The sequence below is a fragment of the Budorcas taxicolor genome, chromosome 18 (genome assembly GCF_023091745.1).
Source record: "Budorcas taxicolor isolate Tak-1 chromosome 18, Takin1.1, whole genome shotgun sequence".
NCBI lineage: Eukaryota > Metazoa > Chordata > Mammalia > Artiodactyla > Bovidae > Budorcas > Budorcas taxicolor.
In genome coordinates this window covers 55,048,776-55,066,947 of record NC_068927.1, presented here as the reverse complement: position 1 = coordinate 55,066,947, position 18,172 = coordinate 55,048,776, and the positions used below count along the sequence as shown (strand labels likewise).

General features: G+C 47.7%; 1 protein-coding gene across 1 annotated transcript in view; it reads left to right on the top strand.

Moving 5' to 3' along the window:
• Positions 1 to 14,478, top strand: part of PRKD2 (protein kinase D2) — a 32,458-nt gene extending 17,980 nt beyond the window's left edge. The window contains exons 11-18 of the mRNA XM_052655492.1: positions 677 to 729; positions 865 to 937; positions 1,592 to 1,698; positions 2,557 to 2,718; positions 6,555 to 6,653; positions 10,618 to 10,885; positions 13,646 to 13,731; positions 14,060 to 14,478. Of these exons, the coding sequence (XP_052511452.1) occupies positions 677 to 729; positions 865 to 937; positions 1,592 to 1,698; positions 2,557 to 2,718; positions 6,555 to 6,653; positions 10,618 to 10,885; positions 13,646 to 13,731; positions 14,060 to 14,272 (1,061 nt within the window). The 3' untranslated portion in view covers positions 14,273 to 14,478. The remainder of the gene's footprint in view (positions 1 to 676; positions 730 to 864; positions 938 to 1,591; positions 1,699 to 2,556; positions 2,719 to 6,554; positions 6,654 to 10,617; positions 10,886 to 13,645; positions 13,732 to 14,059) is intronic.
• The last annotated feature ends 3,694 nt before the right edge of the window (positions 14,479 to 18,172 follow it).

Here is an 18,172-nt window from a genome sequence, read left to right as displayed (position 1 = left end):
AGCTGGGGCATGGGAACTCTTAGTTGCAGCCTGTGGGATCTAGTTCCCTGACCAGGGATTGAACCCAGCCCCCTGCATTGGGAGTGTGGAGTCTTAGCTACTGGACCACCAGAGAAGTCCCCATGGCAGGGTTTTGCGCAGGGGAAGGACTGAGTTAGGCTTATGCTTTGGCAAGATCCCTCTGGCTCCGCTATGGAGGGGGAATAGGAGAGATGGAGACAGGACAGGGAGACCAGGGAGGAGGCTAAGGAGCAAGGACTGAATATGCCTCAGGGAGGGGACAGATGTTCAAATGGCAGAAGGGTCAGGACTTTGGAAATGTCTGGCCCTGGCTGGGTTGGAGGTGGCGCAAATTCAGGTGAAGAAGCCTGAGTCAGTTTCCTACTGAGCCCCAGTTTCCTCCTCAGTAAAATGGGATCATCACGCCTCCCTTGGTGCTGAGATCACAGAATGAAATGCTCGGTGAACTGCTTCATGACAACATCTTTTGAGCTCCTCTCATTTCCTCCTCTCACTGGCCCTAGGAGGGGGGTCCTTTTATTATTCCCATTCTCTGGGATGAGAAAACTGAGGTTCTTAGTGAATGAGTCTAGTCTAACTACTGGCCCCAGAGGGTGGAGTTACGGGTGATCTTGAGCCTGGGGTCTCCTCACGTCCGCCTTCCCCCTCTCCCCAGGACAAGCTTCTCTGAGCATCTCTGTGTCCAACAGCCAGATTCAAGAGAATGTGGTAAGACCCCACCCACACCCAAGGATGTGCCCGTCCCCCGCCCCCAAACCACTTCCCAGCTCTCCCACCCTCCCAGCTTCCTTGACCACCCCCCATCTCCATGTGCGCCTCTGACTCTCTCTCCCCACCCTGCAGGACATTGCCACTGTCTACCAGATCTTCCCAGATGAGGTCCTCGGCTCCGGCCAGTTTGGGGTGGTCTATGGCGGTAAGGATGTTTCAAGAGCCGACCTAGAAAGGCGTCTTGGGGGTTTCTGGGCCCCAGATTTAAAAAATTATTTATTTATTTGGCTTCCCTGGGTTATGGCACCCAGGATCTTCGATCTTCACTGTGGCATGTGGGATCTAGTTCCCTGACCAGGAATTGAACTCGGGCCCCTGCACTGGGAGCTCAGAGTCTTAGCCACTGGACCACCAGGGAAGTCCCCAGACCTCCCCTTCTGATTGGCCACATGCTCATCTCCTTTTCTAGTTGATTAAGAAAGCTGGATCCTGGGGGCAGATGGTTGCAGGCTCGCGTTTTCTCACTCGGAAAGGCCAGTGACTTTCTCCCGTTATTAATAGGGAAGGTAAACTCTGGCCTGATTGGCCACAGAGCTAGATGCTGGATTCTGATTGGTTACAAATCTAGTTTCTTCTGTTATAGCGCCTCAGAGCTCTGACTTTACCTTCCTTCATTCTACCTTTATTCCTAGGGGCCCCCACCCTTGACATTGCTCCTGGGGGCCCCTCAGAGGCCCCCTGGTGGCCTTTCATCCACTTCTGCCCAACTGTAGCTGTGTGTCTCTAGTGGGGTCTTCCTCTTGCCAGGACTGGAAGGTCTTGCTCCTCTCATCCCCCACCTCCCCTACCCTCTGCCCAGGGAAGCACCGGAAGACAGGCCGGGATGTGGCAGTAAAGGTCATCGACAAACTGCGTTTCCCCACCAAGCAGGAGAGCCAGCTCCGGAACGAAGTGGCCATTCTGCAGGTGAGCCCTGGAGTCTGTGTTCCCGCTCTGCCCCCATCCCCACCCTGCAAGGACTTTCCCTTCCCACTTCCTCCAGTCTGGGGGTGGTCAGGGCAGGCTTCCTAGAGGAGGCGGTATGCATGTTGAGACTGAAGGGGTGGCGCACGTATTCTGAGCAGAGGGACCAGCCTGGGCAAAGGTCTAGAGATGAGAGGGAACACAAAGTCTTCGAGGAACTTGAAGGGGTTCAGGGTTACTAGATGGTTTATGTGAAGCAAGGTGGTGGTAGGCGCTGAGGCTAGGGAATAGGGTGGGGTCCCAGCCTATGGGCTTTCTCCTGAGGGTACTAGGGAGCCATGGAAAGATTTTGAACAAAGAGGGGGACAGAGTCAGATGTGTGAACTTTAGAAAGATCCCACTGGCTGCTATTGGAGGGGAGGCAGAAGGTTTGTGGGGCTGGTGCCTGGGGCCCTGGGAGGAGGCTGGGTGGGGACCTGCGTGAACAGATGGGGTTCAGTTAGGGAAGGGTTGGGGAAGAGCCAGGAGGGCGGGGATTTAAAAGATACAGATGTGCAAAGCTTCTTCCCATTTCTTCAGGCTCCCTTCCCTCTTGCTCCCTCAACCTTGGGCCTTCACCACAATTTCATGATATAAAGATCCTTCTGGACACCTGGTGGTGTGGGAGGGGTGGTCCTCTCTGGGGCTCTGGACACCCTTTCCCCTCCCCCACTGCCACCCCCGGGGGGAACGGCCCTCCAGGGACATCCTCTTGTTTGTTGTCCGCCCGCTCCTGTGGCATGTCCTCTGGGGTCCCAAGCTTATGGGCGACCTGGATCCTAACCCCCACCCCTCCTCCCCACCCCACCTCACCCACCCCAGAGCCTGCGGCACCCAGGGATTGTCAATCTGGAATGTATGTTCGAGACCCCGGAGAAGGTGTTCGTGGTGATGGAGAAGCTGCACGGGGACATGCTGGAGATGATCCTCTCCAGTGAGAAGGGCCGGCTGCCTGAGCGCCTCACCAAGTTCCTCATCACCCAGGTGCGCACGCCCCGCCCACCGCCCGCCTCCCCAGCCTGGCTCCCCACCTGTCCTGCAAGACGTACCTGTGCTGTGTGCCCTGAAGGGCAGGCAGACATTGGGTGAGAATCATAATCGCAGATAAGAGAAAATGTAGTAATAGAGTAATAATGATCAGAAAAAGTATTAGAATGATACTTTAAAAATTATAATATGATAGAACAGTAGAATAACAGTAATAGAGTAATAACTACAGATACATAATAAGTTGAAAATAATAGAGCAGTTATAATAATATTATAGAAAATAACTATTATTTTTTTTCTTTTATTATTTTATATAATGAGTCAGGCTCGCTGGGCCTGACTTCATGAAGAAAAAGGGAAGGAGAGAGAAGCCTTTCTCTGGGGAGCTCATTCATTCATTTATTAAATGGTTCAGCAAACACAAACACTGTCTGGCCCCATGTTGGGCAGTGTGAGGACGCAGCGGTGACCTCAATAGCCCTGGGTCTGCACAGTGATCACCCGGAGTGGGTAGGGCTGAGATCGGGGTGCTGATAATGAGAATGATAAACAATGTGGTCACTAACCTTTATTGAGCCCTTACTGTATGCCAGCCACTGTTTTAGTTCATGTAATCTTCCTAGCAACTCATGTGGTAGTGGTTATTACTACTCCCATTTTACTGTGGCTCAGAGACTTTAAGTAACTCACCCAGGGTCACACAGCTGGTGGGATTTAAACCTGGAAGCATGCTGTTACTGAGTAAAGTCAAACAGTGTCTTAGTCGCTCAGTCATGTCTGACTCTTTGCAACCCCATGGACTGTAGCCCGCCAGGCTCCTCTGTCCATGGAATTCTCCAGGCAAGAATACTGGAGTGGGTTGCCATTCCCTTCTCCAAAAGTCAAACTAATTTGTGTTATTTGTCTGTGTGTGTACGTACATACATTTAAATTGATTTCACATCACATATAACATGGTTGTTCTGCTTCTTACTTTCTTCACTTTAATAGTGTTTCTGAAAGACCATTCTATTTCAGTATGTAGTTAGCAGAACTGTCTCTTTTTCTTAATTGTATCCCATGACAATATCACTAAATTCTCCAGTTGCTGAGCATGTAGTTGGTTTCACTATCCCACTCCTGCAAACAACAGCCTGTGAACATTTGTCTACAAACATCGACAGGCTCTGGTGGGAGGATTTCAATAGAACATGTTTCAAACAGTAGACTCCCGAGCCTAAGGAAATGTGCTTAAAATTTTTTTGAAAGGTGTTGCCCAGTTATTCTCTAAAACCTCTTTCAACCTTTATTCTCACCAACAGAGTTTGAGGGTGTCTATTTTCTCAGTCCTTACTCTGGATAATATATTCACCAGTCCTTTTTTTTCTCCCCAAGCCACATGGCTTGAGGGATTTTAGTTCCCGACCAGGGGTTGAATGTGGGCCACGGCAGTGAAAGTGCTGAGTCCTAGCCACTGGACTACCAGGAAATTCCTGATACAATCGCTAGTCTTAAAGGTGGAAAAATAATACTTCATATGGCTTCACTTGGTGGTTTAAAAATTATAAGTGAGGTTGAGCATATTTTCACACGTTTATTGACCTGTGCTTTATGTGCTCTTTGGCCATTTTTTTCAGTTGTATTCTTATTGAATTGTAAAGAGCTCTTTGTGTATGAAGGACCCTGGATCTTTGTTGCTTGTGTTGTTTCCATCTTTTATCCCAGTATTTCTTTTTCCTCTTCATTTTGTTTGTGGTGTTTACTTTCATTTTGGGGGTTTCACAGCCTTCTTGGAAAGATCTTCCCACCTGGCTGGCCCCACACTTGATTCTGGGACATGTTCTCTGTTAGTTGAAAAGTCTGCTGTGCTGGCTTCCTTTCTCCAGGCCCAGCACCCTTGCTCTCCCAAGCTGTCTGCCTTTGTCAGTCTGGCTTGTGGGGTGGGGATAGAAACTCACTGAGGGAGGCCCATCTGGACTTCAGGTGGGGAGAGAAAACTGCCTGCCTTCAGCAACTGAGGCCGTTTCTCTTTCATTCTGGTCTTTCATCTTGTTCTCTCTTTTTGTCTGTGCTCTCTCTCTCTCTCTCTGCAGATTTTTGCTTTTTGCCTCTTGCCTGCCCCACCCCAAGTCCTAGGCTAGGCCCTATACCTCATGAACTTATAAACTTCACAACCATCTTTGAGGTAGGTATTACTATAATCTCCATTTTACAGACGAGGAAACTGAGGTTGAGGGGTTTCCTAGGTCTCGCCCAAGGTCATACAGGTATAAGGTCACACTGCCAGGTAGCAGTCTGGCCAAGGTTTGAACCTGGGTCTGTCCAGTTTCCCATCTACCCTCTTTGTTCACCATATTTACTAGGGGTTGGGAAAATCAGTACACTGAAGCTCTGTAGGAGAGGATGTCCGTATATAGCTTTGGACCTCCAGGCTCTCTGTCTGTAGAGTGAGGAACTTGGACCTCAGCAGTAGCTTTCAAATAGCATTTCCATACTGAAAACAACGAAAAAGTCCAAATATTTCCGTTCTAAGATATAAATTACAGCTTCATGCTTCTGTCACACTTTTGACAATTTGGCATTTTGTTTGAGTTATATAGAATCAAGGAACATCATGGCTTCCATAGACAAGTAGTTAGAAATGGTCTTTTTTTTTTTTTTTCCATTTATTTATTTTTGGCTGTGTGGGTCTTCCTTGCAGCCTGGGCTTTTCTCTAGTTGTGGCGAGCAGTGGCTACTCTAGTTGTAGCGTGTGGCCTTCTCATTGCAGTGGCTTCCCTTTTTGTGGAGCGCAGGCTCTTGGGTTCAAGGGCGTCAATAGTTGCAGCTCCTGGGCTCTAGAGACCGGGTTCAATAGTTGGGAATCACGGGCTTAGTTGCTCTGCAGCATGTGGGATCTTCCCAGATCAGAGAGTTAATCCATGTCTCCTGCATTTGCATATAGATTCTTTACCACTAAGCCACTAGGGAAGACCAACAGTTTTTTGTTTGTTTGTTTGTTTAAGTCAGCTCACCTTCCCATCATAGAATATTCTTAAATTAACAGCTACAGCAGGAAAAGTTTTATTTGAAACACTCACAGGAAGGTGTCCACTAACAGGCCATCACAAGAATAATAACCAGAACAACAACAATAATAATAGCTCACATGGAGTGCTTGCTGTGTGCCAGACACTGCCCTAAGCATTTTATATACCTCACTCAGCTCACTTAAAGCTCACAGCAACCCATGAGGATGGGTTCTATTATTACCCCCATTTTACAGGTGAGAACACTGAGATCCAGAGAGGTAAAGTGACTTGCTGTAGTCATCAGGCTAGTAAGTGTGGAGCCAGGTTTGCTACCTTGATAAGGCTGGCTCTCAAACCAACCTAACACCCACATAACACCCCACCTCTTAAGGGTGTTATGTTTGATTTATGTCATATTAGTATTGTTTGTAATTGTTTAGTATTTCAGGTTTTTAATCCGTGAAAAATATTTTTTTAAAAATTGAATCACACAATAGCACCTCCTTGAAACCACTGCATTATTCATAGCTCTTTTTTAGCAGGATCTGCATGTTAGGATCTTCCCAAAATCCCTGCTCCAGTTCAGTCTCCCTAGAATTATATGTCCAACTTCTATCTTTGACTGAAATGGTTCTGGGGTTCTGAGCTTCTTCTTTGGTGCTCCAGTGCCTTCCCTGGTCCGGGGCGGGGGGGGGGGGGGGGGGGGGGGGAGGGGGGGGAGGGTGGAGTTGGAGGGGGGCGGTGATGGCTTGGATGGGGTTTGGAGGGCTGGCTGCTGAAGGCAGAATCTCACAGCAGAGACTTTTCTAACTATTTTACTGGTGCCATCTCCTCCCCTCAGATTCTGGTGGCTTTGAGACACCTTCACTTCAAGAATATCGTCCACTGTGACTTGAAACCAGAAAACGTGTTGCTGTCATCAGCCGACCCATTTCCTCAGGTCAGAAATGTCCCTTCCTTATTTGGGGAAATCCATCTAACACTAACGGTGGGTGGGGACTGTGTTAATCAAGATAATTAATCAGCCACAGAGACCCAAGATAATGGCTTAAGTGAGACAGAGGCTTGCTTCTCACTCATGGAGGGACCAGCATAATCATTTTGAGGGTGAAAAAGCAGTGCAATGTTGTTGGGACCACAGCTCCTGCTGTGTTGTTCTGGCCTCTCTATGGCGTTGCCTGGTCTTCGTGGTCCATGTTGTGCCGCTGCTGCCCCGCCTCCCAAATGTAAAAGGATAATGTGGGGGAGGAAAGAAACGGGGTAGAAGAAATGAATGCACCCCTTTCCTTCCCGAAGGTAATACTACGAACGTGCACGGGGCACGCCTCACATTCTATTGGCCAGGACTTGATCACGTGGAGCTTCAAAGGACGCTGGGAAATGTAGTTTTCATTCTGAGCAGCCGTGTGGCTCATTAAGAATCCAGAATTTTTATTAAGGGGAGAAGCAGAGAACAGATATTGGAGGGGAGCGACTGGTAATTTATTCTATGGGTCTCTTAGGAAAACAGTTTTTTGGTGTTCTTCTTTGTTTGTTTTTAATATTTATTAGTTGCCACATGTGGGATCTTTAATGTTCCCTTCCATATGTGAGATCTTTTTTAGTTGCAGCATGTGGGATCCAGTTCTCTGACCAAGGATCAAACTCAGGCCGCCTGCACTGGGAACGTAGCCTCTTAGCCACTGGTCCACCAGGGCAGTCCCAGGAAAACAATTTTGATGAGCCTCTGACTGGTTAGATGAGAATCCCCTTGGAGCAAAGCCAGATTGAGCAAGGGTGATGATTATAACAGCTACAGTTGATTGGGTGCCCACTGTGGTTAAGGGCCTTTAGCTACAGCTTCTCATTTAGCTCTTCCACATCCCTGTGAAGTTTTTGCTTCCTTATTTCTCTTTTGTGATTATTTCATTTCATTTTAAAAGTTCATTTTGGTCATCAACTAAAAATTATTGTGTGCCTACTATGTGCCAAGCTGCATGCTGGAGTATTAGGAACTGTAGTAAGTAGAGACATCCCCATCTCCATGCCCACTGGTTTACAGCTGAGGCTGATTTTGCACCCCAGGGGATATTTGACAACACTGGAGATGTTTTTGGTTGTCACAAGCTGTTTGAGGGGGAGCATTACTACTGGCATGGAGGGATTGCTAAGCATCTGACAGTGCACAGGATAGCCCCAAAATACAAGATTATCTTTCCCTAATGTCAGTAGTGCAGGGTATGAGAAACTTTAACTTGCAGCAGTAATATCCACTAGAAATATAATGTACTGGGACTTACTTCCCTGGTGGTTCAGTGGCTCAGACTCTGTGCTCCCAGTGCAGGGGGCCGGGATTTGATCCCTGGTCAGGAAACTAGATCCCACCTGATGCAACTAATAGTTCACAGGTCACAATCAGAGATCCCATATAAATTAAATTTTATTTAATTTATAAATAAAGATAAATTAATAAAAAAAGAAATATAATGTGAACCCCATCTATAATTTTACATTTTCTAGTAAGCCACATTTTAAAAACTGAAGAGAAACTGGTGAAATTAATTTTGCTAATATACTTTATTCTAGTATATCTAAATATTAACATTTCAACATGTAATCAACCACATAAACATGAATAGTGAAAGAGTCTTTCTTTTCCTACTAAGTCTTCCAAATCTGGTGTATATTTTACACTTAAAGTAAATCTCAATTTGGGTAATAAATTTCTATGAGAAATACTTGATTTTGCACTTAGATCTCAGAAAGTTAACAGTTGGGAAAGTAGGTTGACACACCCAAGTTGTTCCAAGCTTATTTAAAAACTATCCAATAAAAAAATCTAGGACCCCCCCTTTAAAATATAAATTAATTAAAATTAAATAAAAAATAGTTTCTCAGTTGCCCTTGCCACATTCAGGTGCTCTGCAGCCACATGTGGCCACCATACTGGACAGCAAAGCTCAAAGAGGGAAGATGAAATATTGGTCAAATTGTCACAAGAATGTAATTATATCTGTGATGAGTTCTGTGACACAGTTCTATGAGCTCAAACTGTATAGCCCAGTGGAAGGTCAGAGAAAATTTATCTGAAGAAAGAGTAGGTTTTTTGGGGGGAGGGGACAAGGGTTCTAGTCAGTGGGAGCAGCCTGTGCAAAGGCCCTGTGGTGTAGTTTAAAAAAAAAAAACAGTTTTATTGAGATATAATGTGCATCCTATACAATTTACCACTTTAAAGTATACAATTTAGTGGCTTTTAGGGTATTCAGAGTTGTGCAACCATCACCATGATCAATTTTGGAACATTTTCATAACCACAAAAGAAACCTCATACTTCTAGCCAACATCCTCCAATTGCACCATCCTCCCAACCACAACAACTAATCTACTTTATGTGGATTTGTCTGTTCAAGCATTTTATGTAAATGGAATAAACAAACACTTCTCTATATATGTGTGTGTGTGTGTATGTGTGTTGTGTGTGTGTGTGTGCTGAGTAGTTTCAGTTGTGTCCAACTCTTTGCAACCCCATGGGCTATAGCCCACCAGGCTCCTCTGTCACTGGGATTCTCCAGGCAAGAATACTGGAGTGCGTTGCTATGCCCTCCTGCAGGGGATCTTCCTGACCCAGAGATTGAACTGGGTTTCCTGCACTGCAGGCAGATTCTTTACCATCTGAACCAACAGGGAAGCCCGTTATACACGGCCATAAAAAGAAGTAAACGACTGACACATGCTGTAACATAAATGAACCTTGAAAACAATTAAGAAAAAGAAGCCAGTCACCAAGGATGACATATTATATTATTGTATATTCCATATTGTGTATTTCATGTGTACATGTATGGAATATACAATAATAATATGTCATCCTTGGTGACTGGCTTCTTTCCCTTAATGTTTTCAAGGTCCATTTATGTTACAGCATGTGTCAGTACTTCTTTTTATGGCCATTTAATATTCCATCATAAGATAGGTAGAAAAGGGTGGATCTTAGAAAAGTAAAAGATTATAAGATCTGTTAAAAGGCAAAGGATCCTAGGAAAAGGCTGTCACATTGAGATCTGGGTCAGGGGTTGGGGTGTGGCTGTTTTTGAAGGCAATAGAGGCTTGGGGGCAATAGTGAGCCAGAGAAGGGTTTTGAGTAGGGGAGGGACAGTATACAAATAGAGGTGGCAGCTGCCTATGGACTGGTAGGCAGCAGACAGGACTTTGAACCCAGACTTGCTGGCTCTGAAGCCTATCCATGACCCTAGACTGCCTCCAACAAGGGCAAGGTAGGTTCACACCTATTACCATGGATGCCATGCTTAGCTGTTTACACACTGGGTGCCCTTTAATCCCCAGGGAAGCCTGATCGGCAGCTGCTGTTAACATTCTCAACCCGGATGACAAAAACGGGGCTTGGAGAACTACTGTCCCTCAGCTGAGATCCCCGACGCTCTCTCTGCGCCCGCCGCTGCTCCTATCATTTTCCCGTGTATTTACTCTTTCAATTCACACAGCTACCCTTTAAGGTAGGGACTGTTAGCATCGCCGTGGTACCAAAGAGGAGACAGAGGCAGAAGAAGGTTGAGACCTGTTCGACGTGACAGAGGGATGGCAGCAGGGAGCCTTTATGGAGCTTCACTGCAGGTTGCGCATTTATTGTCCTGTGAGCTTTAGATGGATGAAACCCATATAATCCTCACGACAGCCCTTTGAGATAGGCGCTGGTACGATCTTCCTCCTCGTACAGATGAATAAACGGAGGCCCAGACAGAGGAAGCCCCCTGCCCAGGGTCACCCAGCTAGCTAGTGAGCAGAGGAGCCTGGATTCGAACCAGCGTCCGATTTTGTCTGGAATACCGTAGTGGCGGTACACTTGCGCAGAGGCGGGAGGTATGACCTCCATACGCCCTGAGACCCTCTACCCCTCGCCTCTGCAGGTGAAGCTGTGCGACTTCGGCTTCGCGCGCATCATCGGCGAGAAGTCATTCCGGCGCTCGGTGGTGGGCACGCCGGCCTACCTGGCGCCCGAGGTGCTGCTCAACCAGGGCTACAACCGCTCGCTGGACATGTGGTCGGTGGGCGTGATCATGTACGTCAGCCTTAGCGGCACGTTCCCTTTCAACGAGGACGAGGACATCAAAGACCAGATCCAGAATGCTGCATTCATGTACCCGGCCTGCCCTTGGAGCTGCATCTCAGCCGGAGGTGCGCGGCTAGCTTGACTCCTGGAGGCAGGCGAGGGGCGGGGCCCCGCGGTGGGGGCGTGGTGGGGGTAATGGGCGGGGCCGCCCTGAGAAGGCCAGTGGCCGTGAGGGTGGAGCCTAGTGAAGGGGCGAGAGCACCCGGAAGACTCTGTTTAAGGGAGGCAGTGAGACCTGGAACTTTGGGGGAGGGACTCAGCACGTGTGTGGAACTAGGGTCCGAGGCCTCAGGCCTAGACTAGGTTATGCGAGTTGGAAAGGAAGTGCCCTGGAAACACTAAGACACTTGCCACCTTGGAGGCTATTAATACTTGGCTTGTCTAGGGCGAGACCAGGAGAAGGACTAGACCCGAGAAAGTCAAAGGGCTGGGATGGCCAGGATTGAAAGAACAGGTCTTCCCAAGGTGTTGGCTGGAGCCTGAAGTCTTTGGGGTTATGACCCCAAAAGGATTAACCCCGCAGAAGCAGTGGCCAGGGGGGCAGGGTTGAGGAACAAGGGCTTGGCTGATTTGCCGGGTACTGGGGCCTTGACTGGGATGAAGATGGGTCTGGGCCCTGGGATTAGATCCAGTGATGGAGGGAGCTGATTTAGGGGCTTAGCTAGAGAAGGGGCAGGGGGGCTTCCCTGGTGGCTTAGGTGGTAAAGAATCTGCCTCCAATGTGGAAGACTTGGCTTCAGTCCCTGGATTGGGAAGATACCCTGGAGAAGGGAATGGCAACCCACTCCAGTATTCTGTCCTGGGAAATCCCAAGGACAGAGGATCCTGGCGGATGGGCTACAGTCCATGGGGTTACAAAGAGTCAGACATGACTGAGTGACTAACACTTTCACTCAGGAGGGGCAGGGCCATGGAGGGTTTCTGCAGACTTCTAAGGGAAGGACTGATCCTGAAACCAAAGTCAGGCCTGGAATCTGGGAGCAGGTGGAGGTCGGGAGAAGCATGGGGCTATGGGGGTCGGGGCTAGGGGACAGGACAGAGGTGGACATTGGGATCTCTGCATATAGGGGCTTTGGCATCGTGGCCTGGTGGTGGTGATGGTCTTTGTCATGCTCCTGCCGGCTTGGAGACGGGTCTGGGAAATTTAACTCCTGAGGGCCCCCAGCTTTGGGGCAAAGCCAGGTGTGAGGGTGAGCCAAGGGCGAGGCTAAGATACTGGGGTGTGTGAAGATGGCTTAAATGAGTTAGAACAAAGGGCAGGTTCTGAAATCAGAAGCTCAGGAAGACAGAAGTGTGGGAGGGACCTTAGTTAAAAAGACAAGCATTTGGGAGTTCCCTGGTGGTCTAGTCATTAAGATTGAGTGCTTTCACTGCCATGGCCAGGGTTCAATCCCTGGTCGGGGAACTGAGATTCCAAAAGACACAAGGTGCAGAGAAAAAAAAAACAAAACCAAGCTCATCATAGGAGTTTCTTCAACAAGTATGTGTTGAGTGTCTACTTTGTGCCTAGTACTGACTGTCCTAGGTTCTGGGAATACTGGAGTCAGTTGGAGAGAAGGGATCATGAAAGAAGGTTGCCCAGTGGTCTGTGAAGAGGAGGGGGAGGGGCATAGAGGATGTGACCTCATGGAGCAGGCAAAGGGGGTTACTCAGTGCAGGAAAAGGTGTTGGTGGCCCAAGAAAGATGAGCACTGAGCAGTGAGGCGGTGGATTGACTTGAGTCCTGGAGCAGTATAAGGGGTTGTCTTTTGGGACCTGATCCGGAGTCCCTCGGTCAGTGTGTCCTCCAGTGTATGCGAGTGAATTTGAGTGTGGATGGGTGTGTGCAAGGGAGCCTGTGAGAACAAGGCCTATACTCAGAGGAATTTACATAGTGGGGCCTTGTCTTTCAAGGCTCATGATCAAGCAGGGCATTGGACAAGTGCTAGCTTGTCTTGAATGCCTGACACTTGCTAATCATTCTCATAGAGAGCGGGCCTCCAACTCTGGGTCTTTTGCAGGAAACTGGTGCCTGATCAGCATCTCATAACACTGTTTTCTTTTCATTTTATTTTTGTGGACCTGGCAAGTGATCTTAGGATTTCTATTGACCAGGGTGATGGAAAGTTTCCATTTTATATAATTCTGCATCCTATATTTTATATGAAGTACATATTTATACAATTACATATATAAATATATAATATTTGTGTATTTGCACCTTAAAAAGTGAGTTGAAAAAATGAATTGATTTAAAACCAAATTCCACCTATTTTCCAAGGGTTATGTACATGGTTCAGAGTTCTTCTAGTACAAAAAGGTCTAAAATGAAAATTCTCTCTTATTCTTTTGACATCCTTCCCAAAGGCAGTGTCTATTACAAGTCTATATACTTATGCAAGCAGACATGGGTACATACATTCTCTTATTTCTCCTTTTACACAGTGGCAGCATGCTATACACAATATATTGTTTTTAACCAACTTGCTTTGTCCACATCCCAGCAATCTTGGGTAAATGAGTTGGCTTAAAGAAAAATACTAAGTGAAATATAGTATAGATGTACCTGTACATACTTGTGTATGACAAAACCTATGAAGGTGGCCTAAGAATGGGGAAACATTCCTATGGTATGAGACTTGGTGAGGAGATGTAGGATCCAACGTGAGGGATGGGGATAAATGTGTAGTTTAGTGAGGAAATAGGTGGGAGAGTGATTCGTGCAGGTGAGGCTTACTGCACTGAAGGACGGCCCCCATGGCAGGTGAGTAGGATGGGGTGCCTGTTGAAGGAGGGGCGGCCCCTCACCCCACAGGATTTAAGCTGTCTCTCTCCTTCCGGTGCAGCCATCGACCTCATCAACAACCTGCTGCAGGTGAAGATGCGCAAGCGCTACAGCGTGGACAAGTCTCTCAGCCACCCCTGGTTACAGGTGATTCAGGGGCAGGGCTGAGAGCCAAGTGGGAGGGGCTGAGTCATTCGTTGGGATAGAGGAAGGCGTGGAACCACATCTCTTATCGGATACAAAGGTAGTTGTAGGTACATTTCCCGTGGACAGGGAATGTGGCTGAGCCTCCCATTGGCTGGGCTGTAGAAAGAGCTGGAGCTAATTGGCTAGGTAGGTTGTGAAGGGTGTGCCTTCATGGTCCTTGGTATCCAGCTTCTCACTAGCAGGGCAGATCCCATGGGGGTGATGCTCTGTCAACTATTGGCTGCCCTTGGAGCAGTACCGAAACTAATCTCTGTTCTCCCCGGCGCAGGAGTACCAGACGTGGCTGGACCTCCGGGAACTGGAAGGGAAGATGGGTGAGCGGTACATCACGCACGAGAGTGACGATACGCGCTGGGAGCAGTTTGTGGCAGAGCACCCACTCCCCGGGCCGGGGCTGCCAGCCGACAGGGTGCTCGGTGGGACCCTCCCACCCCCGGACCACGAGATGCAGGGGCTGGCCGAGCGCATCAGTGTCCTCTGAGGTCTCGGGCTCCCACTCTGGCTGCCTCGTGATGCTGTCCTTGCGTGCTCGGAGAGTGGCGCTTCACACCTTACCAGTGAAGAACTGTTCTAAGGAAAGCAGTTTCCTGCCCAAGTTGGACACGCCCCCGGGGGAGGGGCATGGCGGGGGCGGGGGCAGGGGCCGGGGTTATTTCCAAAGTTAATTCCCCAACAATTAAAATGGACTCATCTCTGGCCCTATGGCCTTGTTCTTTGGCCACACCGCACTCTCGTATTATTGAGTCTGGAAAAAAGATGGGATGGAGGAGGGATGGAGGGAGGGGCACTGAAGGGAGAGGAGTTTTGGAAGGAGAACTAACGGATAAAAAAATATACGGAGGGAGCACTGCCAGGAGGGAAGACTAGAAAGGGAAACGATATGAAAGAGCATAAAGAGGAGAGGGAAGATTAATGGAAGAGAGATAGAAGGAATCGGATCGGAGGGGTGAAGGATTTAGAAAAACTCAAAAACTCAAGTAATCTCATGGCTTAATGGTTTAAATTTATAATTTGGTGTTATTGCTACTAACTGCACATCTGGTCTATGGTAGAAAGTCGATACACAGTGGTTGGTATTTTCTTATAAGTTGATGTGATGACTTCTCTCATTCGCTGGCTCATCCATTTGTCACACTGTGCGGGGTGATGCTGGTGATCCTGGTGACCGAGCCAGCCCAGGTCCTGCCTTCAGGGGCTTCACCATCCAGTGGGGGAGACAGGCTTGTTCCTGGCTAGTGAGAACCCAGAGTGGGGAGGGCTGGAATGGGAGAGCCCAAGAGGGTGGGGCAGCCTAGAATGAGCTTGGGTGTCTTTGGGGGCAGTTCTTCTAAGCTGACTTGAGGCTCACCTTCACCCAGAAGGTTGTAGGCTGAGAGAACCTCTGTCCTTTGACCCCTGTCCTCCAGTGCCCTAGCTCCCCATTATCACCCAGACTTTTGGCCCTAGAGCTGAAGGCAAGCGATCAGAACTTGCGCTTACCCAAGTTCTCTATACACCTTGGTCACACTCGAAGTTACACAAACTTAAAGATTTTCCTGAGCCCCATAAAACCAGGATGGTATTCAGCAGCCAATTTAAAACTGCCTGCAATGCAGGAAATGTGGGTTTGATCCCTGGGTCAGGAAGATCCCCTGGAGGAGGAAATGGCAACCCACTCCAGTATTCTTGCCTGGGAAATCGCATGGACAGAGGAACCTGGTGGGCTACAGTCCATGGGGTCACAAAAGAGTCAGACACGACTTAGCAACTAACAAATTAGGCTAGTACCTAGAGCTTAGGCTCCATGTCTTCCCAATTTATATCAATTAGCCCATCTGCTGGTCGGTTGGGGAGTTGCAGCTCTTTAATTTGAAAAGGATTAAATGAATGAACCCTAATGAGGATCTCCAAACAAACCAGAGCACCTCTGAGGCATATTCCAAGCCCACACTTTGGGGGCATGTCTCTTAGACCCCATCCTGAATGTTTCTCCTTAAACTAACTGGTCTAAAATCCAGGAGGGTAGACAACAAAGGGACAAATCCATCTGCAATGATAGAGCCAGGCCAGGAAATAGATGGGAAAGACTACTCAGGCCTGATCCCTGACAATCACACTGTGTCTATCTTGGCCACGACTTTTGTCAACATCCTGGGGTCAGAAACTAAAGACAATCAAAAACATCGTGTTAGTCTGATTACAGAATTCCAAGAAAGTCCAACATGAGATGAAAAAAAAAAAAATCCACACAATCCAATTTAAGGTCCTGTTACTTAAACAACTGGAGATAAATAGGTGAAAAATCCATCCTTTTGGGCCATCAGAAACCACTAAGCCTAATCTTGAGAGAGACACCTACAGGTACTATAAAGAAAAGGAACATTGGACTTTAGCCTGTCCAGCTTTAAAATACAAAAAATGAATTTGAAGGACTTCCCTGGTAGTCCAGTGGCTAAGACTCTGTACTCCCAATGCAGGGAGCCTGGGTACCATCCCTGATCAGGGAAGTAGATCCCATATGCTACAACTAAGACCTGATGCAGCCAAATAAATATTTAAATAAATAAAAGGAATTTGAACCTGAGATTCATTCTCCCTGGTGACTCCCAGCAGACCTTCTCCTCTGCCTCCATAAACATCCCTCAACCCACAGAGGAAAATGACCATCCCCATTAATGGGCATGCTACCCTCAGCTTTGTAGATACAGGGGCCACCCCACCTCACCTTTCAACCGCCCTCAGGTCTCAGCAATGATTTTGATGAGATACCACAATTTGCCACACTTTAATTTTTTTTATTTTTTTGGCCTTAATCACGTGGCATGTGAGATCTTAGTTCTCCATGGGTGTCTGCATGCGTGCGTGCCCAGTTGCTCAGCGGTGTCTGATTCTTTGCCACCCCATGGACTACAACCTACTAGGCTCCTCTGTCTGTGGGATTATCCTGGCAAGAATACTAGACTGGGTTGCCGTGCCTTCCTTCCATACTCCCTTCCAAGACCCTTCCCAACTCAGTGCTCCATCTGCACAGGAAGCTCCCCCTACCCTATCTATGGATCAGGAGTCATGTGTAGTATGTTCATTCCCAGGAACTCTGCAGACATCATCATCACCACCATCCAAAGGCCAACAAGGAAATCCACAAAATTGCTACCACTCTTCTGACTCCACCTACTAAGGATCTCTCTTCATCTCCTACTTGGAACCCTCTCAGCTGGCTGCACTCTTGTCTCAAATCTTTGGTTTTATTCCCTAATTGGATCATGAGCAGTTCTCTTTTTATTTATCTTCCTAGGAATACTTATCTTCAAATGGCTGGTGACCAGAACCCTAAGTCAGCTCCAGATCTAACATTTTACACAGAAAACGGTTCCACTGGTCTTGCACAAACAGCAGGGATGAAAACCAATCCTGACATCACCCCACACACTTACTGCCAAGAAAATCTTGTTTCAGTGTGAGCTTTCCATATCCCCTTTCATCAATCTGATCATCTCCCCACTGTTGGTAAATTAATGTAACTTAACAAAATGGTAACCCACTCCAGCATTCTTGCCTGGAAAATTCCATGGACAGAGGAGCCTGGTGGGCTACAATCCATGGGGTTGCAAACAGTTGAACACGACTTAGTGACTGAATAACAACAACAATAAAGGGCAGTATACATCTGTCTTAAACAAGAGGAGGATTGAATAAAGTTTATCTCTACTAAAATCCAGACTCATTTTTTTCTCTGTGGGACTCACAAGATTATTTTTAACTTATTTATCAGACCCTTCTGTGGCTCTTTATAATGGAAGTATGCCAAGCACTTGACAAACATCTCCCTTAACCCTCATAACAACTCTATGTAGTAGACAGTATTACAGCCCCGATTAGACAGCTAAGGAAAGTGGGGCACAGGGAGGGCAAGCATGTTTTCCAAGGTCACACAGCTAGAAAGTGGCAGAGCTAGGGCTCACCCCAGGCAGTCTGGTTCTGTAGTCTTTGCTCGCAATCTCTAACATTTTCTCTCCAGTCCAGGACCAGAAGGTAACCCAGGATCATAAAGGAGGAAGGATCTTGCACGATCTTCTGGGTCCTGGTTTTTAGGGAGTCAAAGTCAGTCTGAGAAATGGGTATAAATTTTGTAGCTAGATCTTGAAGGTAGTAGGGACGCATACTCAGCGTAGTGACACAGGCTGGCCGCCTGAGGGGGCATCAACCCTGTTCAAGGAGCCAGGGGAGGGAGGAGGGAACCTTGCAAACGAATGTCAGGCTCAGACTCTTATGAACTGTAGAGCGTTGAGAACAGAGCATCTTAGAAGGCAAGAGAACAAAGCCTCTTAGAACGTAGTACAAAGGCCCCTGGAATCGTTGAATGGTGAGCGCAAAGCCCCACAGCATCTGGGAGATAAAAGAC